Consider the following 24,947-nt stretch of genomic DNA (forward strand, 5'->3'; position numbering starts at 1 on the left):
CCCCCACCCCAACACCCACACACAGATGTGTGTGTGTGTGACTCTTCTAATCTTCTGCCAATGAGGAAGACTTGTGAAATGAGAACGAGGGAGACGACTGAGAGATGATGATGTTTTTCTTCCCGTCAGCAGCAAGATGATGAGAGCGGAGAAGCAGCTGTGTGTTCTGCTCTCACTCTGATCAAACCTCTGTGTGGTTTTGAAACAGCCTCCTGGAAAGTAAAGTGATTAGTGGAAAAATATTATTTCATTAAATTAATGATTACATTGTATTATTTAAATAGGTTGCCTATGAAGCTAATTGGCCTCCATGTGACTGTGTTTGGCCTGCACAGTTTATTTTGCAGAAACAATGTTAACAGTTTATCATGTGCAGTCTAGAATATATATATATATATATGCATATCTTTATAATATTTGGCTTCTCACAAGCTGCTGGTGGGCAGTTTTTACGTCTCAGTCCTACCCTAGAACAGGAATAAAACTCGCTGTTCTGAAACCAGCACAATGCAGCAGCAGCTAGTATGCTAGTCTAATCTACAAAGACATGAAGAATATTCAACCTTCTCATTCAAGTAGACATTGTACTAATTCTAAGACCATGTTAGCAGCGGAATAGTATAATAACACCAAGGGACTGTACTTGGTGTACTCTCCTACCTGTTGGGTGAAATATTTATCTGTATATTTATACACATAATTATGATTTTATGTTGTATGATGCTTCTGTTGACACCTGAACAACAGTTGTTCTTGGCACTCTTTGTTTTCTTTCACAAAATTTACACAAAGCACACTCATTTAACTGAAGATGAAAAACTGTCCTCAGTCTTCATGCAGTTAATCAGGTCGTCTGATTTTCTGTACAAAAAAATCTGTCCTGTTGATTTTGTTCTGGTCTCTTAAGAACTATTTCTGCTAAAATAATTGGAATTAAACCGCCTGTTAAAGTTACCTTAAGCTAAACCTTTGCATGAGGCCATTGTAACGCATCTGCTTTAGGCCCTGAACTGTAGTCGTCACGGTGTTAGAGCGCCCTCTAGTGACAGGGGATATACATGGATAAATCTAGATAAATAAATAATAAATAAAATAATAAATGTAGACTGTTAAACCGTGTGACCCAAGTTATCAAGTAAAGTGTAATGTTTCAGCAGTTCATGCTTGTATAATTCTCAGGCCTCATGTTCTTTTAGTGAAGATGCATTTCTCATTTGAGCTTCTGCTGTTGCCTGACAAACACAGTACGCTAAAGAACAGTACGCTACGTCTCAACACTCCATGAATTAGATTAAATTCGATTACATTCAATTTTATTGTCATTACACATGCACAAGCACAGGGCAACGGAATGCAGTTAGGGTAAAAATATTGGCTTTGAAATAAATATATAAAAATATTTTCTGTATTGGGAAAAGATAGATTGTGGAAAGCTGATCTCAGTTTCATTTATATATAAACCCAACTGACGAAACTTAGCTCTTCTTAAAACAAAGACTTAGACAGTTTGTAAATTAATTCACTTGATTAATTATTATAATTTTAGTTTTATATAATTTCCAGACTGTGGGACAAATAAAGCTTTATCTTATCTTAACTACTCCTGTTTAACATATTGCACATGTGTTGTTTTGTCCCGAGTGTGTGAGAGGTGGGAGGGCTGTATTTATTATATTTATTAACATTAGTTATGGCGTAAGGAGCTGTTGTTGAATCCGACCCGCGTTATTGCTGGTCACCAGTTAACGCGGACACTCGTTGGCTGGAAACACTGACAGACGGGTCATTAAAAGCGGAAGTGTCTCATTGAGGGGCGGGGCTACCGCGTGACGTAGTCAAGAAGTAGTGTCCGCAGCAACGTCCTGGAACAGAGTTTGTCGGATCTGAGCTTATGCTCCGTGAACGAGACGACGGACCGTCGCTGTCGTTGAGTCGCCTCCCGTAAACTGACCAAAAGCAGCGGAGCAGCACTATGGCCACAGACGAGCTGTCGTCCAAGCTCAGCCGCCGTCTCCAGATCGAGGAGGGCGGCGAGGAGCCTGTTGCTGTGGACCTCCACAGACCCGACGACGGCGCCGACGAGAAGCTGAGCACCGCCAACGCGGACTCGGAGCTGGGCGCCAAGCTGCTGCGGCGCGGCGAGCTGAACGAGGGCCACGGGGAGCACGTGCAGCCCAGCGCCAAGGTGTTCAACCCCTACACGGAGTTCAAGGAGTTCTCCCGCAAGCAGATCAAGGACATGGAGAAGATGTTCAAAACGTGAGTGCGAGCGTCTGACGCGGAAACTGAGCGACGAGCCTCCTCGCGTAGGCCTCGAGTCAGACGAGACTTCGGAGTCTGTGAGAGAAACGAGTCGTGCGATGAACGTGGGTGTGGACGTGACGCAGTGGGAACGAAGCTTCAGTTAATGATCAGCCAGGTCTTCTGTTAGTTTGATGTGAACGGTGTAGTTGTAATAGTGTCTGGAGTCATAATGTAATGACATGAGATGCTGTTATCATTATTTATAGTATTAACTATCATACTAACCCACTGACGGTGCGATCAGCTGCATGGGGTCTGACATAAGTAGTTCATCTGCCCACTGTCATGCAGTCATGCAGTCAGGTTGCTGGTTCGTCCTGTGTTGCCAAGGGGTGTGAGTCATCTGTCATGTTAGTGACAGGAGCTGATGTGGATGATAAGTTAACTTGGTTAACAGGTTAAATCTACACTTCCTTGTGATTTCCTTCAGGTTCCTCTGTGGGTGCAGTCATGACTCACTCAGCACAGCACTGATGTAATCACTGGTGCTACTTCCTCTTAGATGTAGGTTTTCTTACTCGTGCAGTCAGTTTATTTAGAAAGAATTCACTGAATATTCAGTGGATTCGCTTAGGAGACGCCCTTTCGCTGCCTGGTGTTGGTGCATGTGCATCACTTTGTGCTGTGCTCAGCCTGAATTCTTCACACTCCTGTCGTGCTGAGGCCTGTCCAAACGTCTCACCACCTACTCCAGCTCAAAGTGAATCCTATGGAAGATGAATAGAAGCAGTAGAAAAAATTGTGGATTGAGTGTTTCAGATCCAATCTGCAAAACCTGAATGACATTCAATCAAAAAGTTACCGAACAAAGTTAATGAAGTAACCCAAAGAACTGATCTGTGGCAGAAAATGCAACACGTTTAGCATGTCTGATCCTAAAGAGGTAGTAGGAAACAATAATCTGCTGCAGAGAAGTATCAGGAGGAAGTAAAGAACGTCCTTCATAAACGTGTGTGCGCGTGTAGGCCTGTGGAAGCAGAGAAGGAACTCAAACACCCGATGATGCAACGGTTTAGTAAGTTAACAGTCTGAAATGTTTTTAGGTTTGATGCGGGAAAAGACAACTACATCGACCTGATGGAGCTGAAGCTGATGATGGAGAAGCTCGGCGCTCCACAAACGCACATTGGCCTGAAAAACATGATCAAGGAGGTGGACGAGGACCTGGACAACAAACTGAGCTTCAGAGAGGTGAGAGGAACCAACCACCCCAGAACCACTGATAATTCAGATTTAAGCTGGCAAAGGCAGTGTCATGATAAAAGATAATGGATAGTCCATAATAAAAAAGTGACCTTTGCTCCTGTGGTCCTCAGTTCCTGCTCATATTCAGAAAGGCGGCAGCAGGAGAGCTCTCTGAGGACAGCGGCCTCAGCGTCCTCGCCCGCCTCTCTGAGATCGACGTCTCCACAGAAGGTGTTAAAGGAGCCAAGACCTTCTTTGAAGCCAAAGTAAGCACATGCCAACGTTTTCAACATTACTAGAATGTGTTTCCTGGAGAAAATGCTTGCAACAGCTCTAAGCAAGGCGCCATTGTTCCCTTTCCAGCCGCTGAAACACTAAAAACATGTAGGTGTAACATGAAAACAAGTGTCGGCTACAGAAGAAAATATCTACATGTCGGATTGTGTGTCCTGCACCTGTTCAAGGCCTCAATCACTTCTTTGTACTTGTGTGTTCAGCCTAAAGGTTGGTTTGTGTTTGTGTTTCCTTGCCAGGTCCAGGCTATTAGTGAGTCCAACCGGTTCGAAGCTGAGATCCGCCAAGAACAGGAGGCCAAAAAGAAGCAAGCTGAGGATCAGAAACAGAGACGAGCCGCGTTCAAGGAGCTGCAGTCGGCCTTTAAGTGACGCCCAGGTTTCTCTCCCACTCAGGACCTTCCTGCCTTCGTACTGATGCTGTCGCTGTGCCTCATTGCTGCGTGTGCAGACGGTGGTGTTCAGGGATCAAATGAGGCTCAGACCACTGTCCTGCTTTGCCTTTAAAGTCAACGCTATCTGTGTTTTAAACTGATCACTTACTACAGATGCAAAATTTTTGGACAATCAAAGACCCTTTACCTAAATGTAAAACTACATACATTCCAACAAAACACTGATAATAACTCCACAGGATCATTTCCTGCGTTTACAATCCCTCACTAACGTCGTTGCTTCTGTTCAGGCAGTTTCTCCTGCATTGATTGCATTCACATTCCTCCCTCAGAACAGAACAACTGAAGACTGAAGCTCTTGTGGCATTTTACTGCATTTTTCTTAGTATTTTTACAGTATTAATAAAGTTAACGTGTGAGTATTAGGACCACAAGTGCAGAATTATTTTTTAGATTTCATGTGGAGAACAAAAATGAGATTCTGAATTATCAGTGGCACAACCTCAAGTTCCAATAGTGTTTCCTGCCACATCGTGTTCATCAGCCACAGGACCGACAGGCAGCTGTACCACCAGTTTATTTTATTTCATACCCCGATCAGAATCATTAGCAGTATCCATGGCAACATGTATTTGCAGGTCAAACATCCCTGTGCTGATCTACTCACTAACATAAATATTATCTTTCTTTAGCTTTTCTGTTAGGTGCTGGTTTGGACACAAAGATATCTAGAAGAATATCTGGTAAAAACCCAAATTATGCAAAAAGGCCTTTTATAAGTAAATGTTTTATTTTTACTGTAGGTTTTCACATGTCAAGCTGGAACTTCCCCACAGTTTGAGCTCATAGTCTGTAGATCATTCTCTGCACATCAGATCACCATCACTGTTTAGTCCAGTTAAGGCTTTTGTCCGAAAGGTTCACACGGTTTGCACTTGTTCGTTTGATGCATCATAATTAATTGTTCATATCACCTCCATTTAATAGTAGTTCACCTCTTTCATGAATTAATCATCTGTTAGAGGTGATGTTGCTTCAGTCCAGCTGCTGTCCGTGTTTTTTAACGCATCAATATCAAGGTCATGTTAAAAGCCAGCGGTAACTGGTCGGATGCTCTGACCTTCAGGACCATCACTTTAGTGAAGTAAATCATTTTCCATTACACGTCACTTTTGGTTGGTTCTGTATGAGGTGGAAACCTTTTGTTACTTTGTCTAAAACAAGCTGAAATAATAGTAACAACAACGCGTTCCGTGTTTTGTAATTTTGTTTTGCAAAGTTAAGGATGAGCAGTGAGTAGTTGTCGGATCTTTGACTTTTTATACACTATAAAAAATAATAGGTCTCAGGTCATTTATAGAATTCGACCAGTTTATGGTTCTGATCTTGATTTTGTAAATATAGAAAACAAATCATTTTTAAAATATAAGATCTGCTCTATTAATATATGCACATGACTTTGTCTCTTCTTGCTGATTCTGTCCAGATTGTTCAACACTGTATTCTGTCAGACTTGGATGAATTTTTGTAACACTGTGTTCACATGGTTGTTTTCTGAGTTGAGGTTGCAGCATCTTTCTGTTCCTAACAGCGCACCCTTAAACCCACTCTCTTATTCACAGGGATGATATCTGACCTACGGTAATGAATACATTTTAATTTTAATAGTATTCCAAACTGTGCCATCTTGTACTTTATGCTACATAGAAATATATTAATACATTAGATTTTGAATAAATTTCATTGCATATGGTGCCAAACTATTGTTTAACCTCATTATTTTCTGTGTTTCGTTCTGTGTGGTCCTGGTCTTATATAGCGTGTCTCTTGACCTTTACTTACTGAACAGAACTGTGTATGTGCAGCCCTTCGTCATCCTGACCCATGAGTTTTTCTGACTTTTTTGTTCGTCACCTATTATTTCTCTCCGTTATCTAGTTTCCTGCATTGTTCAAATAAGCCAGGAACCAGTTTAGATACACACTTGTTGAGCTTGTCTAAGTGTATCAGTGCCTCTGCCGTGGTAACAAAGTCTTTAAGTCCACATTCTCTTATAAAACTCACTAAGTGTTCCACTCTTACAAAACGAGAGAGAAGCAGTGTTACAGAAACATAGAGCTCGTTCATGGTGTAGTCAGGGACAAACGGTCCAATTCGTGACAACAACTGCTTCCATTATTATGACGACACTATGGCTTTAAAGGAAAAGTTCACAATGGGGTTTGACCAAAACAACTTCGGAATATATTAAATATTAATAATATCTCCATAATTTAAATGCTGAGAAATATAATTTATTCCTTTGGTGAGACGCCTAGGCAGATGGTTTACCATAGCCGTGGGCTCAAAAACTAAAACTAGTGCTTCCTGGTTTCCTCTATACCTGGCCCAGCAGCGGTTAGGCTGAGAGGGAGGTGGAGCCAGACTGAGAGGGGGCGGGGCCAGTCTGAGAGGGGGAGGCGGAGCCAGCCTGCTGGAGCATAGCTGATCAGTCTGCCATTGTTTTTCCTCGCATACGCTTACAGCACTAATATTCAATGGCTGAAGGTCCCGCTGTAGATTATTTAGAAGACAGCAAGTTCTTTAGCACAGTCTGATATTCGTGGTTAGTTGTATGAGCCAGAGTAAAGCGCCGACAAGTGACGCCGTTTGGAGGAGGACGAGGCTTAGTGCTGTACGCCTATGCGAGGAAAACAATGGCGAACTGAGCAGTTGGGCTCCAGCAGGCTGGCTCCGCCCCCCTCTCAGCTGGAATCTGAGTGTCCCTTCATTGTTACATACTACCCAAGATCGTTTGGTCAGTCCCTATTAAAAAATAATTTTCCTTTAATATTGACCCCATGTGATGGTCTTGATCCTTATAGTCCACCTCTCACTTCATCAGTACCTATGGTGAGGTGAGCCAATAACTACATATGTGAGACCAGAAGGTTTTTGTTTGATTTGGGTTTTAAGGCATAAGCTGAGTGTAAACCTGTGACATGTACAGTATGTGTGATGGATAGTGAAGCTTTGATCTCCAGAATGGTGTGTGGTCAGCAAAGTTTAGCTTTTTTATGAATGAAACCAAAATGAAACAACTATGAATTTAATGTATTTTATAGCTTAATTACATATTGCTTAATTTACATTTCATTCCTCTAAATCAGGTCTACAGCCACTTTACTAGATAAAGACTTTTTCAGTGACATGGTTTAATTTTCTTGTAACCCTTTAAATGATGCAGGGCTGCCATCAGCTGGGACAAACAGGCCTGTTGGTAGAAACAATAATTACATTACTCTGTTTTCTTTGAGCGTGTTTAGCGACATACAGCTCAGTGCAGGTCCATCACGTTCAAATGATGAAGGTTGTGGGTGGATGAAGATTGACTGAAACAAAAGCCCTGAAACGATGGACGAAATCTTTTACGTTATTTCTAGTGTTGATTAAAGCGGCCAGAAGGTGGAGACGTGTCTTCAGGAAGGTGAAGGGGTGATAGGCAGCTGAAAACTCTATTCAACACCTTTCATGAACTCCAGGAACTCTGTCAGGGAAAACACACACTGATCATGTATATAACATATGTGACACATGCTCAAAGCTAAACACAGCATCACATAAGGGCAAAGTCAACAGATGGCTGTTATTAAAGTAAAGTCCAGCTGACCGAAACAACATGAGTTCAATTCTCACTTCATTTATGCAACAACAACTAGTTATTGGAGCATCAACAGCAGAGACAGATCGATCTGATCTAACATCAAGCATCGATTAAAGGTGCCTACTTAAAGTAGGAGACAACACACATACATGTGCAGGAAGTGCAAACTCCACATGAACTGATTTCTTTACCGTCGTAGTCAATTTTGCCATCGTTGTTCTTGTCGCCGTCCTTCATCAGCTCCTCAATGTCGTCCTCGGTGATGGTTTCTCCGGTCGACTCCAGCATGGTCTTCAGTTCCTCCAAATCTATGTAGCCGTCTCCGTTCCTCAACACAACATGAAGGATGAGCTCAACTACAGCCGTGGGCAAAGCAGCGACAGCAGCTCCTGCACTGAACCTCCCAGAGGCGTTGAACTGGTTATGTAACAGGCTCAGCAAGCTTCTATCCATTCACCTGTTGTGACTGGTGTGGATGAACAGTGAAGGCCTTCACCAGCACAGTCACTGTGTCTATGTTCTCTAGTGACTGGAATCATGATCGCTGATCATCCTCCAGTCAAATCTCACCCAAAAATGAGATACTGCAAAATACTCAACAAACGCTGAAACACCACAGGTATCGGATCTCCTCACATAAACTAGTCCTCTCTCTGCTTCTTCACTGCAAAAGGTTTAAACAAACCGAACCACATATTAAAGGAGCAAATATGCTGGCTTTGGTGTTTACACGTTGGCTTTGGTCCAGTGGACTCATCAAGGTTATTCTATAATTGTGCATCTTTGCAAGAGGAACCTACTTGTCAAACATGCGAAAGAGTTCGGCCAACTCCTCTTCTGACTTCCCTTTGCTCTCCTCCTTCATGCAGCGAACCATCATAACCAAGAACTCATCGAAGTCAACTGTGCCGCTCCCTGTGGACACATCATGTAGACAATGTCTCCGCTGGTTCTGGTTCTGGTAACGTGCTGTAACACTGACATACCGTCCTCATCCACCTCATCGATCATCTCCTGCAGCTCCTCTGGGGTGGGGTTCTGTCCCAGCATCCTCATCACTTTTCCCAGCTCTTTGGTGCTGATGCAGCCGTCTTCTGCATCCTGGATGAAGATATCAAAGGCGGCCTTGAATTCTGGAGGAGACAACATAGGAATACAAGTTTATTTGTTGTAGGTCCTAAAAGGTCCAGTCCCCAGGATAGATGACTATCAATGGTTGTGGGGTTTCTGCGTGAAGCAGACAGCACAGAAGTGGCACCACTGCTCTGAATGAAGGCAAACACACACATGATGGAGGCTGAAGATGCTGACGCTGGAGCAGAGGCTTAATTTAAAGCCTAAGTGACCTGTAATGGATTTCATTACAACCACAATTAAACTAGGATCCTGGATCAGCAGCATCCGCTCCATCACCTCAACCACTGCTGAAAAACGTTCTGGTGCCATTGGTTGGACTAACAAACCATCAGAAACTGGATGTGGATGAAACCATGACTCATCACCCTGCAGCTGCTTCCCCTCCAGAGATGCCTTAACGGCTGTTAAGAGCAGCCTTAGCAGCCTGCAGCCACACATGGGCCCCCAACAAGGAGAACAGAACCTCAGACACAGACAGACAAAAACCCATCCACATGAAGGACCCAACACCACCACCACTCCTCTCGTCCAGTATCACTGACTCCATTTAAAACCCAAAGCTCCAAGAAGACAAGCACTACAACCATCCTCACCTGGAGGACTGAAAGTGGTTCCCTGCTTGAGTAAACAGCTGCTTCAACCAAGGTCCATGCAAAGAGCTAAGGTGGAGTAATGAGGTGAGAGTACATGGAGGTGAACTGTGAGTGCGTCAACAGGAAGTGAAGTCTGCTAAGAGGGGGTTTGCAGAGGATGCACTAGTCACAGGACTAGTGGAGAACAGGTGAGGTGGAAACACAAGGTAACACACAGCTGAGCCCCAGAGGAGTAGAGAGGGGGAGACGGGGACGGAGCAGGGGGGAGGCAGACAACAGAGGGGACGCTGTTTGCAGGCACACGCCTTCTCACCATTTTTCTGCTCCTCTGTCAGGTTCTCCACCTGAAAGAAATAGAAGCAGAATGAATCACCCCTCACCTGCAGTTTCATGTTCACCCAGTGTCCTCATCCCTATTCCTGGTCGTAGGGGAGGGGCAGCCATTTGTTCAGCTGTCTATAATTTCCCCCTAAACTATTCGGCTGCTCTTTGTTCTATTATCAGCCACAGAAGTAGGGTTTGACCGGAGCAAGGTTGTGGCTCATGGAAAAGAAATCAGAAGAGCAACATAAAAATATGATCAATTCTAAAACTGGAAAATAATTAAAGGATATTAACATAAAGGAATAAAAACGACTCCAGGGAGGAAACGTTTCCACTTTGAAGCTGTTGAAGCACCCAGTGACCTCTGGAGCAGAGAGCTGCCACGTTGCTTCAGGACCTGTTAGTTGTCTCAGGTTTTACGGTGAAGCTTGTTTTTGGCCTGTTTTGCTTTAAGACATATCGTTTTGTAGCAGTTAATGAAAAGGCCATGTTTTCTAATCAGACCGCGCTCGGGCCTGGTGGTACTCACCGCTGCTTTATACACGTCATCCATGGCTCCGGCTTCGGCTTCGCTCTGCACTGAAACAAACCTGTCAGGACCAACCCAGAGTCTTTATTGTTGGGCAGCGAGTGGGGCACGAATAAAGCTCTTGACCCATCCCACGATTTCAAGGATGATGCAGGGAGGAGTGATGATGTGACACAACTAAAAATAGGATACGACCGCCCAACAATAGCAGAACACTGACAGCAACAACTTCCAATAAGTACAGACGTAGCAGTGTTATAATATGCTAATATTAATTTAGATTTTATTGTTTGTTTTACTTAAAATTCATAAACCAGAAATAAGGGGATCAGGTCCCTAAAAAACAAAATTATAGCGTGAAACTGTAGTTGTTTGTAGTCATCAGGTTTATTGTATTATTTTCAACAAGACATAAGAGCAGGCACCATTACCAGCTTGGTTCTGCTGTTCATCTCTCACTGTGTGTGTGTGTGTGTGTGTGTGTGTGTGTGTGTGTGTGTGTGTGTGTGTGTGTGTGTGTGTGTGTGTGTGTGTGTGCCTTGAGATGAGACAGTTCTCTGATGGTGAGCGTCCTGGATGTGTGTCCGGGTTCCCTGTTCAACACCTTCATGTAACAGAACCTGGACCAGCAGAGTCTTATTGGAGTCAGCGTTTACTCTGATATGGACCGGGTCTAAAGGTTGGATCTGGGAATTTACAGTTGCTGCACAACAGGGATTTGTCACCACAGTCGCTCTCTCTGGGAGAGACCTGCTATTTTTAGTCAAGGGCACATGTGTGAATCAGCGCTAACCTTGGATCTGTTGTCATGAAGAAACCTGACTCCAGTCACTGCCAGCACTGAGCCTGGTCAAAGATCGGACTGGAAACCATCTGAAAGGCTGTGGCAAAATCAAAGACACAAGAAAATACCCCAAACATTGTGACAGAATTATGGTCACGATGAAAATGAATGAATGTCATGTCAATGTCAAACCATGACTCCCTCCTACCACTAGTTACTGCCTGAATCTTGATTAATAGGCTTAACAGGACTGAGGTAATGTCAGAAACCCTGGATTCAGGTAATCAGCTGACTTCTGGTTCCAGCTGCTTATTTTGAAAAACCATCTTCAGTTCATCGCTATCATTATTTCTGACCTGATATGTTTTCGTACTTGGTTCCTGTGAATCTCCATGTTAAGCTACTCAGACTAAACATATTTATTTCAAACACTGAGGAAAACTTATGATTGAGCTTATATATAGTTATAAAATGTTCCATAGTTTTATGTATTTGTTGTTCTTTGTGTGACAACCTCATGCGTCTTCCTTAAAAAGAGAGATAGCTCTTACAAATCACATAAAGACAAACGTAACCAGGACCTAATAGAAATGTAGGGATCAGTGCTAAAGGGGCGTCGATCCCACATCAAAAAAAGACTTCAGACAATATTACAACATAAAAATCCTGCTCCACAGTGGACGAGTGCTCACTGTAACCTTTGCTTTGTTCTTTGCCACCGGAGGTGATGACCACCCAGCAGCTTGTGCAGACCGTCTACAGGCAGCAGACGCCTTGGTTGACGCATGACGATTAATCAGGTGATGCATTTTAATCACAGGGACCCATCGCTCCAGAACTGCCAGTGGAATCTGTCACAGGAGACTTTGACAAAACCTCATTACATGAGAAGAAGTTGCATTAGTTGGTCTTCATTAATTATTTATTACACCACACGGAGACACTGACATTGTGCAACAAGTGCAGCACAATCTAAAACCTATATTTTTGTCCCATTGCAAAAATATACAATATTTTCCATGCAGATATATTTAATGCACTCAACACATTGTGTAAATTGTTACCAGTAAAGACACTTGGTCCTGTAGCATTTGGACAATACCACATTTTTATTTCCATTTTAATTCCATTTCACATTATAAATGAGTGAAGTGTAGACTTTTAACAACATGCCGTTTATCATTTTTAGTAGAAAAGCTCTAATTGCTCAAAGGCTCAAAGGCATTAATGTAAATGGAAGCATCCAGATCCAGGTTATTCCAGATCACGAGGCTTTTGTAGATGTTTGCTGCTACTTTCTTATCTGGGTTCATTCTTCACTTCCCTTCTATAAAAGCTCTTATAATAAAGATTAGAAATAACAAAGTCGTCACTTCCAGCTCTTTTTCCAAAGGTAAAATCATAGAAATCCAAAGACTTGTGAGCCTAATGATGTCTGGGGTTTTTATATGAAAATCTCCTCTAAATGTACAGTAGCTCATGTTTCAGCAGGGCTCAGCGTCACATGTCAGGTGCTGGCAGCCTTGTTCTGCATCGCAGCGTGGATCTTCCTCAGGTTTTGTCGGACTTTAACGTACTCCAGATACTGAGCTTCCTCTCGTACCTTCTCCTCTTCTTCCTTCTCTCTCTGTTGAAAAGAAAATGTCTAAGTTATTATTACAGACAAGCATACGACTGTAGGATTGTGTCAATTTTGTGCCTGTATCAGTTCTGAGGAGTCTTTGACGTCACTTCATGCAGGTTTTCCCCTGAAGCTAACGATGCCCTACTCTTTGAAACCAAAGGACGGTGTCTCACCTCCAGCTGCTTCTGCTGACGTCTGAGCAGCACGTCCTCCAGAGGCGTCCTGCGCTGCCCCTCCTCATTCTGGACGCTCTGCACCCTCTGCCTCCTTTCCAGGACCTGCTGAAGTTCTGATCGGCTGCTCAGAACTTGACCACTAAGTCCAGAGAAAGAAGCACAGAGCTGGAGTCGATTTACCAACGATATGCAGTGATTGAAGTTTAGTTTTAGTAGAACTTGTAAAACTATGTTTGTGTTTGACAGCTTCAGATTTGCTGGTCTGTCGCCTTTTTACTCCATAGTCATGTTGAGTTACTAATGCTAATGATCAGGCTGTGTATATTTAGAGTGGAGGCCTGTCTAAATAAATATTATATAGAGCACACTAAGACAATTAACAAATCAATTAATTCAATAACGATAGTTAAATTCACTTTAGACTCCAACAAATGGTACTTGCCTCTTGTGGGCCAGTAGCAGCTCCTTGTGAAGCTTGTTGTGGCTTCTTGAGGTGGTTTGACTGCCTTGAACAGACTTTAGCTTTGGGTCCATCTAACAAAAAAGTAACAGGTATTTATTTTGTAAAATGGCCCAAAATTCAGAACTCAGCTTTATTATAGTGTTGTACATTTGCTCAGTGAACCCAGGATCTAACCAAATGCAGGCAAAAACTGTGCACCTTATTATGGAGGCACGAGAAGAGGTGAAAGTGGTTGTAAAAAGGCTGCAATAATTAAAGTCTGGGAGAAAGTCTAGCAGAAAAGCAGCTGAATGCATGATTAAGTAATTAGTAGGTGCTCCAGAGATCATATGTGGCCCTGAAGCCTTGAACCAAATCTGTAATGTGATCATCTAATCAGTTTCTGTACTTGGTTAGCTTATTGATTTGTTCAAAGCAACAGGAACAAGACGGCAGCAGCTCAATGAAGGACAGTATTGCATTTATACAAACAGAAATATAAATGTGTTGCATAGTTAATTAGCCATATTGATTTTAGGATCTGTATCTGACACCATTGGCTACGTTGATGGATTAAACCACAACAATATGAACAGAAATCTTCCTGAGAGTTAAAAACCCAACAAACATCAGCATCTGCGGTTTGACACCACACTGAGTTTCTAAGGTTCTGACACTGAAGGACCTGGCGCTGGGCCTCAGCCTGGTCGACATGCAGAGAGCGTCCTGAGACCAGGTTGAAATTAGAGATACACACGTGAATTATTGATTTTGTCAGTTAACAATCGTATGTGGATGGTTCTTCACAGAGCTACAGTGGAAAGACTCAAAGCTGAAATTACTTCATCCAACTGAAGAACAAGGACAACTTTTGTTTTAGTCTTATAAATAATAAACTGAATGAATTTAATTTAATTTGAATTAAATAGAGCAGTTGGATAAATAAAACGACTCAAGTGTAGAAAAGCTTTAGCTAGTGATTATTGTCAATATACCATTGTATGACAAACAGATAAGTGATTATAATCAAGTGCATTATAATTAATACAGTGTGAACTGTCGACACAGGGGAATATTCTGAACATACAGTAAACACATCTTGAAGCAGGGCATCTGTAAAAACACAAACATCTGGTGTCTGAATATCTGGTTGAGCTGTTTCACTTTCTAACGTAGAGAAAGTAAAAGCCGTGGTCCTACCTGTGTTGTACTGGTCCTTCATGAGAGGCTGTTGCCTAAAGACTTTAGCCATTGTGTTGACCCAACAAGCAGTGACACTACACAGACCAGTGTTACTTGAGAGCCCTGGATGTGGCTCCGGCCGTGTGACCCGGCGTCACGGTTACAGACACTCACTGACAGCGGTGCTTTACCTTCTCCTGTTACAAATACAGCAGGTTCTGGTGTGTTCTGTACACGGGTGATGCAGTACTTTCTTAACTATAAAGATGATTATTACACTTTATGAAAATGTATGCATTTGGCTTGTTCTTATTCTTTTGCTCTGTTTATTTTTCTGGTTCTGCTTTGTACCAATAATTTGTGGACGTGAAAGGAGAGGAAACGTTTCCATAATTTGACAGTTGAACGTAACAACCGACTGGTGGCGGTAATGCGACACTAAGAGACCAGTTACCGTTAAACTGGAAAGTAGCAGCAGAAGAAGAAGAAAAACGGCGAAGAAGAAGCAGCAACAACAACAACAACAACACCGGAACTGAACCGTATCGTAAACTGGAAGTTCTTTCATTTTAGCTGAAGAACGTAAAATGTGTACTTGTTTCCCCTCCTCGGCGTCTGTCTCAGGACTATAAGCATCCAACCGACGGCCTGCGTCGAGACATTGGCCACGTATGTGTTTAGCTTCCACAGCGCAGCCAACAAAACAAGGAAATACAGGTCAACCGTGTCTTCTGTAGCAAAGAAGCTGCTCTGTTCGTGATGTTAGCGTCAAATACTGAAAAGCTAACATTCCGTTAGCGGCCTAGCGATCATTCGCCGTGTCAAGCTCGTTAGAAATGCACTTGAAATGTATATAAATAAAGGTCATGTAATGCGAACTGATTCTTAGACCTGCTACGATGAAGATGGTTTCGGTTTGAAGGACTGTTTTTGGCACTGGGTGAATTATATGGATCATGTTAACGTGGAGTAAATCCAGCTGTGTTCAGCTAATATTAGTTACAACGGATCCAGACGTATTACTCCGGGTTGCATAGAGACAAACGTTGTTGTGGTTTTATAGTCGTAGCAGCAGGAACCAGACGCCGGTTGTGTTTTTATTCGTATTAGCAGCTTAGGGTAAAGGTGAAGCTCTTGTTACGCAGATGGCTAACAACGTGTAACCTGCTAAATTCCGCAGTTTTTACCAACACGCACCTTAGCGTTTATTTTGTGGATTACACTAGACGGTGTCGTTTGTGAGCTTTGTAGTTTAGGCAATAGTAGCTTCGGAACAAAGACTCAGCTCTTTGTCTACAACTCGGGTAGTTAGCCTCAGCCTCAGCTAGTTATCGTTACCGCCAATGTTGTCGAAGTAACATGATCCCTAATTACATTATGTTAAACTGGAATCAAATGAGACAGTTGCAGTTTTTTGCAGACGGGTGACGATGTGCTGCGTGTGTAGGACATGTCTCAGCTCGGGGTCGGTCTATGATGATCGCCTGTGTTTGTATTTCTACTTATGTTACTCCTCATTCTTTATCCATAGCCCATCGGTTGGAGCAGAGGCAGTGAGCAGGAGGCACAGGGATTGGACATCCCTCGCTACAACCGGGCCCTGAGATGACATCACAGCAACCACAGTTTCCAAATCCTGTTGTTCCTCCCCAGCTTGCCCAGAATTCCTCTGCTCAGCAGGACCGGCCTCACATTCAGGGTAATCAGCTGGACTCTAGTCAGAGCAATGCTATCGCTGGCCCTCTCGAACACAGAGCATTGACAAGCAGACAGGGGAGCTCCGCTGTGCCAACAGCCAGCGGAGAGGTGCACAACAGGAACATAAGCAGGTGCACCAACTCCAGCTCGTCAAGAAGGGACGGCTGCTTCGAACCGTGGCCTGAGGAAGCAGTGGACAACTCCCATGGGCTCTACTCCCTCCACCGCATGTTCGACATAGTTGGAGCCCAGTTAACGCATCGGGATGTCAGGGTCCTGTCATTTCTGTTTGTTGACGTTATTGACGAGTACGAGCGCGGTGGAATCAGGAATGGAAGGGATTTCCTTCTTGCATTGGAGCGCCAAGGTCGCTGCGATGAGACCAACTTCCGACATGTTCTTCAGCTTCTAAGGATCATCACCCGCCACGACCTGTTACCTTATGTCACACTCAAGAAACGGCAGGCTGGTAAGTAGTCTATAAGTCTATGACATAACCAGACTATGCATATTTACTTTGGGTTAAAATAGTAAATTAACTAAATCAATCAAATGTAGCAGTTTGTGCTATGAAGAATTTAAAAGTGACTGACTCTGTGGATAATTGACATTAATTTTTTAAGCAAATGTTTCTCTTAGGTTGTGTCTCTTTAGATCTCTGGGAGGTCAGAGATCGAAACTCTTATTGCAGTTTATCAGGAAGTGATGGTAGAGAATGTGTTCGTAGTGTACTAATGACTAATGCAAGTTAGTGGGGGCTGTACAGTGGTCAGGTTGTCAGTCCATTATAGGGCTCAAAATGCCTTTAAACTCAATTCAATTTTTCATTTCAATTTTATTTATTTATATTGCGCCAAATCACAACAAAGTTATCTCAAGGCACTTTACAAAGTAAGGTTAACGCCTTACACTAACTAAACCCAACAGATCCCACACACAGCAAGCCTTTAGCTTGACAGCAACAGTGGAGAGTAAACTCCCTCTCTAACGAGGAAGAAACCTCCAGCAGAACCAGGCTGGATGTGGGCGATCATCTGCCTCCACCAGTTGGGGTGGCAATTGTGACGTGTGTAAGATCTCTGGCTGAACTCTATCTCGAATTTGAATACATCCACAGACTACTGCAGCCGAAGGCCGTCTCAGTTCTTCATCTGCCTGTTTTCAATAAACACAGGGCTTAAGGGGGGTTTTGGACACAGTCCTTATAACTTGTGTAACCCAGTGATCAGAAAAACAGGCTAAATGTGGGCTTTAGCAATCCGATCTGCATCTTTGTAACAGGAAAATTGATGTTTGCTTTTTCAGTAAAAGCTAAAATGTGGCATTTTATTACTACAGATTATCTTTACATCTTTCTTTCTGCTTTTATTTCATATTTAATGGTTAATAGATGATCAGCATTGCTTTTTTTTAGTGTGCCCAGACCCAGTTGACCAGTACCTGGAGGAGACATCTGTGCGTTACATTTCACCCAGAGGAACAATGCAGAGCAACGACACAGTGCATTACAGGAGAACAGGTGAGACGCTCAGAGTTCAACTTCATCCTCCTACGTTATGGTTTAGAAGATGGATGCATCACACCCACTGCTCTTCTGCAGGTCCTCGTCCAGTCATTTGCTGTTCTTCGTCAGGACCCCATGTTGGCCCTTCCCGGACAAAGCCAGCTCCCCCTGTTTCAAACCGCAAACGGAAGAGAAGTCATACCTCAACTGACTGCAGAGAGAAGGAAACTTGTGGTAAATAAGTGTATTGTTTCTGTCAGAGTGTAGAGAGCACGATGACTGCTTTTACTGCTCCTGGGTAAACCACCTTCACTCATCCACCGATGCAGTTCATGCAAGTATTAACATTGTATTGATTCTCCAAAACATATTCTTAAACTATTACCTGGGGCGTCTCACAGCAGCATTGCAATTAAATTTCCCTTAGATTCCCTTTGATTTCCCTGAGAAGTAGCGTAGTTGTAGAGCTTTAAGAAGCAACTGACAAACTCAACCATGGCAGAATCCAGGTATGCTCTTACTGTTTACAGAGCTTCGACAATAATGACAACACAGAGGTATTTGAAATGATGCTATCTGCAGAATGGGCAATGCAGAACTCAAATCTTCAGGGAATACACTGCATTTGGGAGCAGATCACTAATTATCGTCTAGCTTCTGTCCTCACAGACAAAGCTCCTAATAATGAGCTCCATTTTGTCTTCTAGACCACATAGCTCTTCATGCTTCTCTCTCCAAGCTGGTCTATTGGTTCTAGAGGTTCTACATGTAGTATGGAAGGCTTAGCCTTTAGCTACCAAGCTCCTCTGTGGAACCAGGTTCTACTTTAAGACCAGGCTTAGAAACTAGAATTACTGAGAATCGAATTTCCAAATCGCTGTCATTGCTACAGCTCTAAACTGAATCTGTTATGTGCTTTGTTTGCAGATATCCGTCTCCGTGTTCGTGCAGAATACTGCCAGCATGAGTCTGCACTTCAGGGCAATGTGTTCTCTAACAAGCAAGAAGCAGTGGAGCGACAGTTTGAGCGCTTCAACCAGGCTAACACTATTCTGAAATCCAGAGACTTGGGCTCAATCATCTGTGATATCAAGTTCTCTGAACTCACCTACTTGGATGCCTTCTGGAGGGACTACATCAACGGATCATTGCTAGAAGCTCTTAAAGGGGTCTTCATCACAGATTCCCTGAAACAGGCCGTGGGCCACGAGGCTATTAAGCTGTTGGTTAACGTTGATGAGGAGGACTACCAGGCCGGTCGACGCAAGCTGCTACGTAACCTGGTCACTAGCGCTGGGAGCCCCCCAGGAGCCAGCAAGTACACCGTATCTTAGACCCCCATGTGGACGAACTGCTCCTTTGAGGCGGGGTTGTGTTGTTTGAGGTGCCTGAACTGTGCCTGAAAGGAACTGAAGAATTTCCAGCTGCTCCATAAACTCGTACCACTTGGCATCCTTAAGCGTAGCACGCAAACTAATTGGAAGCCACACTAGCGTCAAGAAGTAGGCGTCGTACAGGTCGGAGTTTTTTACGTTTCATTTTCTTCGGGAGGCTGATCTGTCATATGCATCGACTTTGTCTAATTTCTTCTTGTACATTAGTTTGAAACATGAAACATTTTGTTAAATGTAAAGTTGCTCCTGTTTTCAAGTGGAGTTAATTTCAGTATGGGGAAAACTAAATGCTGACAAGTTACTTCCACCTGAAGTAAGACCTTGAAGTCCAACTGCTCCACCTTTACAGGTTTCAGGTACATCAGACCTTCTGGAGTTTCCCACCTTGAGATTGTGTGTTGTAGGATTATCAGTCCATAGTTGAGTAGTCTTATGTGTCGGCTGAAAGCTGTCATTGTGTTCTGCCTTTTTTAAAACAAATTCCCACAAGCAACTGTAATTCAGGTTTTACGATTATTTCACAACTTGTTCTTCTCCCATGAATCATTGTAATTCAAGGAGGTTTTAAATGATTTCAGCTCTAATTGTACTCGTCTTGTTTCTCAGCAGCATCTTTCAGCTTTGAACCAGCTTCAGTCCATCCTCAAGTAAAACATGCTTCAGGTGTACAGCTTCACATTCGCAGCCTTCAAGCGTTTTCCTGCTGCTACACACACGTGCATGATGTGTGCACATATAATCAAAGTTTCCCCCAACGATGAGAATTACAACACATCAGTTAATACTTGATAAAATTAACTTTCTGGAAGCTTAAAAGCTTCTTGCATCATGATGGTTGTGTGGGTTTCATGGAATTGTTCAGCTGTCGTGTTCAGGTCCTGAGATGCTGCTGGTCGGTTAGTCGTTTCCTTCCTAGAGTTTCAAAGCGTCTCAGAACATTTTTTTGTATAACTGAACCCGGCTGCCATCATTTTCCCCACTGCAGCCATCAGACGGTTCTGAGTAAATCTGGCTTTTTTTCCACAGCTTCTCTGCTTTGTGTCCTTTTACATTAGAGCAGGTAAAGGTTTGATCCAACACCTGGTTCTTTTCCCATGACTAGCAATGCGTTGGTTGTTTATGTTGGTGAGCGATGACCAATGACGTCCATATTGGACAGTGCTTCGTATTTTGGTTGTGCGTACGAGTGTGGCAGCTATGAGCGTGTTGATGGTTGTTGGTACAGGCGTGGCAGTCGCCATCCTGACGTACCAGGGCTCACAACTCTCAGATTAATATCCGGTGTCCTTTGAGACGTTACCAACGCTGCCGGTCACAAATGTCCCAAAATCTGCTGCTCGCAGGGAATTACTCACTTTCCATTATGATATTTTTTTAACCTATAAATGTGCAACTTTCTTTTTGCTGAATATCAAGTTTCTGTTTAGATCACCTGATTGGATTTAAGCTTTTGTTTTCCCCATTACAAACTGAATGAAAGCCGTTTAGGGTGAAGGCTGTGGTCATGATGATCGACAGGCCACCGTTACTGTGAATTACAGAGTCAGCCTGCGTTTATGTTTTTATCTCAGTGGAGATTCCGGTAAAGGTTCATTTGGAATCTGTTCTACAGGTTGGTGTACGTTTTGTTTCTGTTAGTCGTTCAATGCACACGTCTTTTAATTCGAATTGCATGTAACCTGTTCTGATCTCCAGAAATGTAATAGAAGCTCAGTGTTAACATTTTGTACATAGATCAGTTGGATGTCAGCTTTTCCTACTTTGGTTTTTTATTTGTTTCAGGAATCTAAAAAGTAGGACTGTTAATAAATGAGCCTGTTTCTTGCTGAAGTCCAACAACTTCTGTGACACAGATGTTTTTGTTGAGCCCCAGGCATCACATGCCTTCGTTTTCCAACACATCCTCATTTTCCTCACTCTAGTTTCTTCTGTCACAATCGACACGAGCGCAAGATGATCTAGATGAGAACAGGCCTGTGGCACCGGCTTGGTCTGGGCCGGCGTGTTACTGTGAACCGTCCCATGCTCTCATGATGTGTACAAGGACAGTACTGGTGGTTAGTCTTATTAACGTGTTGACCAAAAAATGTAAACTCTTTCTATACAGTACAGATTCTCTGCAGTTAGTTAATTTATTATCACTGACCTAACCCTACAGCAGGTCTGCTGGTAGTATGATCCAGCTTTGTACAAAATAGATTAAACTCACATAAAAACCTTCTGGCTACTTGTCTACTTGTTGATCTACACTTTATACCTTATAGACTTTCCTCTATGTGGACACGGCGTTGGTCTGACTCTAACTCACTTTTACGCTCCTGCAGCATCGGGGGGAAAAGAAGAAATGTCTGAACATTACAGTCTAAAGCCTGATAAAATTCTAGAACAAAGGCAGACTAAAAGCAATGATCTGGTGTCTGGGGGGGAACAATAAGCCCCTGCCTCGGTCCTGGAGTGAAGAGGTGACCGGCTGTGGGATCTTCATTTGAAAACGTCCAGGAATCTGTAAGTTCTGTAAGCGACAAACCTCAGCAAATTGATGCTCCTAAAGCCAGAGTGATCGATCCAGGTACAATAAAACAGGCAAGTATGCAGGAAAAAACACTTGGATGCTCCAAACGTTTAATGTCTTTGCATGTGGCAGCTGCAGTAAGAAGAGCAGTGATAGCTCATAACCAGGCGACTCCTCGTCTGTTACCTTAGTGATGCTTCATGTGTTGCTTAGTTCTACTGACATCACTATAAATGCCTAACTTCAGCTGGGGCTTTTACTTTGAAGGGTTTATTCCTGTTTCTAACGGTCTCCTCTTTTTCCTCCTCCCTTTCACTCATCTGTCTTCACTGAAGACATCCGGACACGTCTGAGTTCTACTTGTTTCCTGTTATCTTGTGTTAATCAGTTCTTCTATTATATTGCTCGGTTTACAGAGAGGATTGTTCATTCACAACCCATGTGATTGGCTATCTGAACAACAAAAAGCATCAATGAGTAGAAACTATTATTATGTTTTTATTATTATCTATTTTTACAAATGATTTACTGATCTGACCGTTGAACTACTGGGAACCTGTCCTTCAAGTCTGTCCAAACTAGATTCTTAAAGTTCACACCCATTAAGCCACTTACTGTAGCTGTCACACTGAAATACTGCCAGTCAGCTATGGATTATCAGGAGCAGGTAGGAGTCAACCACATGTTCTAACTTTAGCTAAACACAGAAGTAAAATACTGCATAATATAGTTTGTTGTTTTTAGAGCCCTAGAGCTATGGTGCCTGTGTTTCCTGCTCTGCACTTCTTCTTTCACGCTTTTGTTTTTTCTTTTCACGCTCGTGTCCTGGATGTGAGATGTAATGAATGTGGTTCAAGTAGTGATGAGATGGTCGGCCTGGCTGCTGTTACATACAGGAACTGCAGCTTGTGTGTGTGTGTTGTTGTTACTGTTAATGTTTGTCCAGACTTCAGCGGGTTTTCATTTGACTAATCTGACTGAACATACGACGCACAAACAAGTAATAATGTTTAACATTAGCAAAACACTGCCACGACTGAATGGAATGCGGTCAGGCCTGCTTTTCAGGAGCATCAGATGGAGGCCAGTCACATAAAGCTGTGCTGTCTGTGATGTGTGTTTGAACCAGGTTGATCGAATTGTGTCCACGGCGTCGTTTGGGGACTTAGTGGAGTTTTCCTACCCCATCGGATACTCGCACTGGGGCGTGTATGTTGGCGATGGACACGTTATTCATTTTGCTGTTGCAGGTAAGAACAACTTCTTCCTGTTGCTGCCATGGTCAAAAAACCCTTTATCTGTTTATCTGTGGTTAGTGCTTTATGACAGCACTAACACAATTTTTCCGCATAACTATAACATCTACTGATGTCAGTGTAGATTTTAGAACATAAGCTTCAGTTCTAAGATCTAAATCAGTTTCTAGAACCTGCACATGTGAAGCATTTGTGTGGAGCTGAAGTGTTAGAACTGGTCCCTGCAGGGGTTCAAACACCTTGCAGCAGTAACTAAACAATTCCAGTAACTGTTTATGAGCTGATGCCACTAATCAGTCGGTGCCTTGTTCCAGCAGTTTGTTGAAGTAACCTGTGTCTGACCGTAGATCAGGGCCAGATGTTGACCACCGTACGCTCCGCCCTGCAGCACATGTTCCCCGTGTGTGGAGACTTGCTGCTCGGTGAAACCATGATACGGCGGGTGCCTCTCGCCGAGGTGAACGTGCCAAAGGGCGTCAACGCCACTATCAACAACGACCGCCACGATTTCACGCCGTCGGCCCCGGAGGACATGCGGCGCCGCTGCGATGCCCTCCTCGATCAGGTCTTCCAGTACCATCTCTTCAACTTCAACTGTGAGCACTTCGCCACGTTCATACGCTACGGAAAGGCCGTGTGCAACCAGGTATAACTACGACGCTGCTTGACTTTAGAGTAAATCATATCCTTTATAATTAGAGTTTGAGTTGTCTAGAAAACTAAACTATACTGAGGTGTTTTATCATATGTGTTTAGCAGGACCTGAAAGAAATCTGAGCTATATGTTTAGTATATACATATTTATATGCTGTAAGTTTAGAGACCATGTGGAAAAAAGAAGCAGGAACAGGCCAAAGAACAACAAGCAATAAAACAAATGAAGCCAATGGACCAGAAGCAAAGCGGGTTGGGAAGCAGAGTCTTGCCGAACACCAGTTGGATCCTTAGAATGTGATCAATGTGGAACTGATCAAAAACCATTAAAAAGAAAGATATTCAAGATTCTAGATTATTGTCATGTGCACTGTGAGCAACAATGAATTTTCCAAATAGAAAGAGAAATTTAAATCTGTGATTGTGGTACAGTATGAGTCAATATGAGGTAGTATGAGGAAATATTGCTCAGTATGAGGAATTATAAGGAAAGACCATGTCAGACAGCTGTCAGGCAGATCAGGAAGGCTGCAGGATTTTATCTCACCTTGTCTCCAGTGAGGGTGATGGTAAAGTCTGAGATGAGACGCTAACTGCAGAATGAGACTGAGGTGAACAGCTGACAAACAAATAATAGACACAGGCAGCGGGTGGTGAATAGCCACAGTAGTGGTTCCTGCTGGATCCAAGAATTTACATATAAAGACACACGATGAAAAGGAAAAATAAGTCAAGCATCATTTACTTATAACTGATCTATGTGTAAGCAAAACGTTTCTATGGTGATACAGACACAGTAATCAGTAATCACATGAAATAACCATTTAGTTCATAGTTGGCGGGTTTAAGCTGATGCTGGTCAATCACCAAAATCTGCTTTTCAATTCAAATCCTTCATTTGCTGTTAAACTGTCTTTATCTGCTTCTAGATTCCTGGGAGACGTAAGAACAAGGAGTGTTTGGACACGACTCTCGTCTTCAACGACTTTGTTGCCTTCAAGGCAAATAATGAGGAGTTTTGTGGATAAATTCAGGTTCATGTCACGGCCACACGTTTTTGCTCTGAGTAACTGATTGACAAATGAGTAGATTACAGTGGATGTAACAACTTTGAAACCACACGTTTGTGTATTTTGTTTGTAAATAATGTAAATTCTGTGGCTCCATTAAAGAGCAAGTGGTTGTGTGTATAGTTCAGCCATCTTTTTATTATCACTTAATTGTACCTTTGTTTTATTTTATCGGGGTTGGATCAACAAAAAATGAACAATATTTTCAAGACAACAACGTTTCTCACGTTACAACGTTCAAGAATAAC

At 42.9% G+C, this 24,947-nt stretch overlaps 5 protein-coding genes across 6 annotated transcripts; 3 read left to right on the plus strand and 2 right to left on the minus strand.

Moving 5' to 3' along the window:
- Positions 1-1,816: 1,816 nt before the first annotated feature.
- Positions 1,817-5,937, plus strand: efhd2 (EF-hand domain family, member D2). The gene is made up of 4 exons (XM_029156848.3): positions 1,817-2,259; positions 3,348-3,495; positions 3,621-3,755; positions 4,023-5,937. The coding sequence occupies exons 1-4, from the start codon at positions 1,973-1,975 to the stop codon at positions 4,152-4,154; spliced, it is 702 nt and encodes a 233-aa protein (XP_029012681.1). The 5' UTR covers positions 1,817-1,972; the 3' UTR covers positions 4,155-5,937.
- A 1,312-nt stretch (positions 5,938-7,249) lies between these two features.
- LOC114859026 (troponin C, slow skeletal and cardiac muscles-like) lies at positions 7,250-10,531 on the minus strand. The gene is made up of 6 exons (XM_029156849.3): positions 10,404-10,531; positions 9,864-9,894; positions 8,807-8,953; positions 8,621-8,735; positions 8,012-8,148; positions 7,250-7,703 (listed from the first exon to the last, which is right to left on the minus strand). The coding sequence occupies exons 1-6, from the start codon at positions 10,425-10,427 to the stop codon at positions 7,672-7,674; spliced, it is 486 nt and encodes a 161-aa protein (XP_029012682.1). The 5' UTR covers positions 10,428-10,531; the 3' UTR covers positions 7,250-7,671.
- Positions 10,532-12,272: 1,741 nt separating this feature from the next.
- On the minus strand, positions 12,273-14,790 carry si:ch211-218o21.4 (actin-associated protein FAM107A). The gene is made up of 4 exons (XM_029156997.3): positions 14,630-14,790; positions 13,430-13,521; positions 12,985-13,126; positions 12,273-12,814 (listed from the first exon to the last, which is right to left on the minus strand). Exons 2-4 carry the CDS (start codon positions 13,519-13,521, stop codon positions 12,695-12,697), a joined length of 354 nt encoding a protein of 117 aa, XP_029012830.1. The 5' UTR covers positions 14,630-14,790; the 3' UTR covers positions 12,273-12,694.
- A 261-nt stretch (positions 14,791-15,051) lies between these two features.
- On the plus strand, positions 15,052-21,425 carry dedd (death effector domain containing). Of its 2 annotated transcripts, none has more exons than XM_029156995.3 (5): positions 15,052-15,328; positions 16,143-16,778; positions 17,724-17,828; positions 17,910-18,047; positions 18,741-21,425. In XM_029156995.3, exons 2-5 carry the CDS (start codon positions 16,217-16,219, stop codon positions 19,145-19,147), a joined length of 1,212 nt encoding a protein of 403 aa, XP_029012828.1. In that variant the 5' UTR covers positions 15,052-15,328; positions 16,143-16,216; the 3' UTR covers positions 19,148-21,425. The 2 variants fall into 2 exon arrangements, with proteins under 2 accessions (XP_029012828.1, XP_029012827.1); XM_029156994.3 differs by having other exon boundaries at positions 15,053-15,280.
- Positions 21,426-22,261: 836 nt separating this feature from the next.
- LOC114859310 (phospholipase A and acyltransferase 2-like) lies at positions 22,262-24,824 on the plus strand. The gene is made up of 4 exons (XM_029157364.3): positions 22,262-22,386; positions 22,849-22,969; positions 23,323-23,621; positions 24,559-24,824. Exons 1-4 carry the CDS (start codon positions 22,369-22,371, stop codon positions 24,655-24,657), a joined length of 537 nt encoding a protein of 178 aa, XP_029013197.1. The 5' UTR covers positions 22,262-22,368; the 3' UTR covers positions 24,658-24,824.
- Positions 24,825-24,947: the final 123 nt, after the last annotated feature.

Source organism: Betta splendens, chromosome 7, assembly GCF_900634795.4.
Source record: "Betta splendens chromosome 7, fBetSpl5.4, whole genome shotgun sequence".
NCBI lineage: Eukaryota > Metazoa > Chordata > Actinopteri > Anabantiformes > Osphronemidae > Betta > Betta splendens.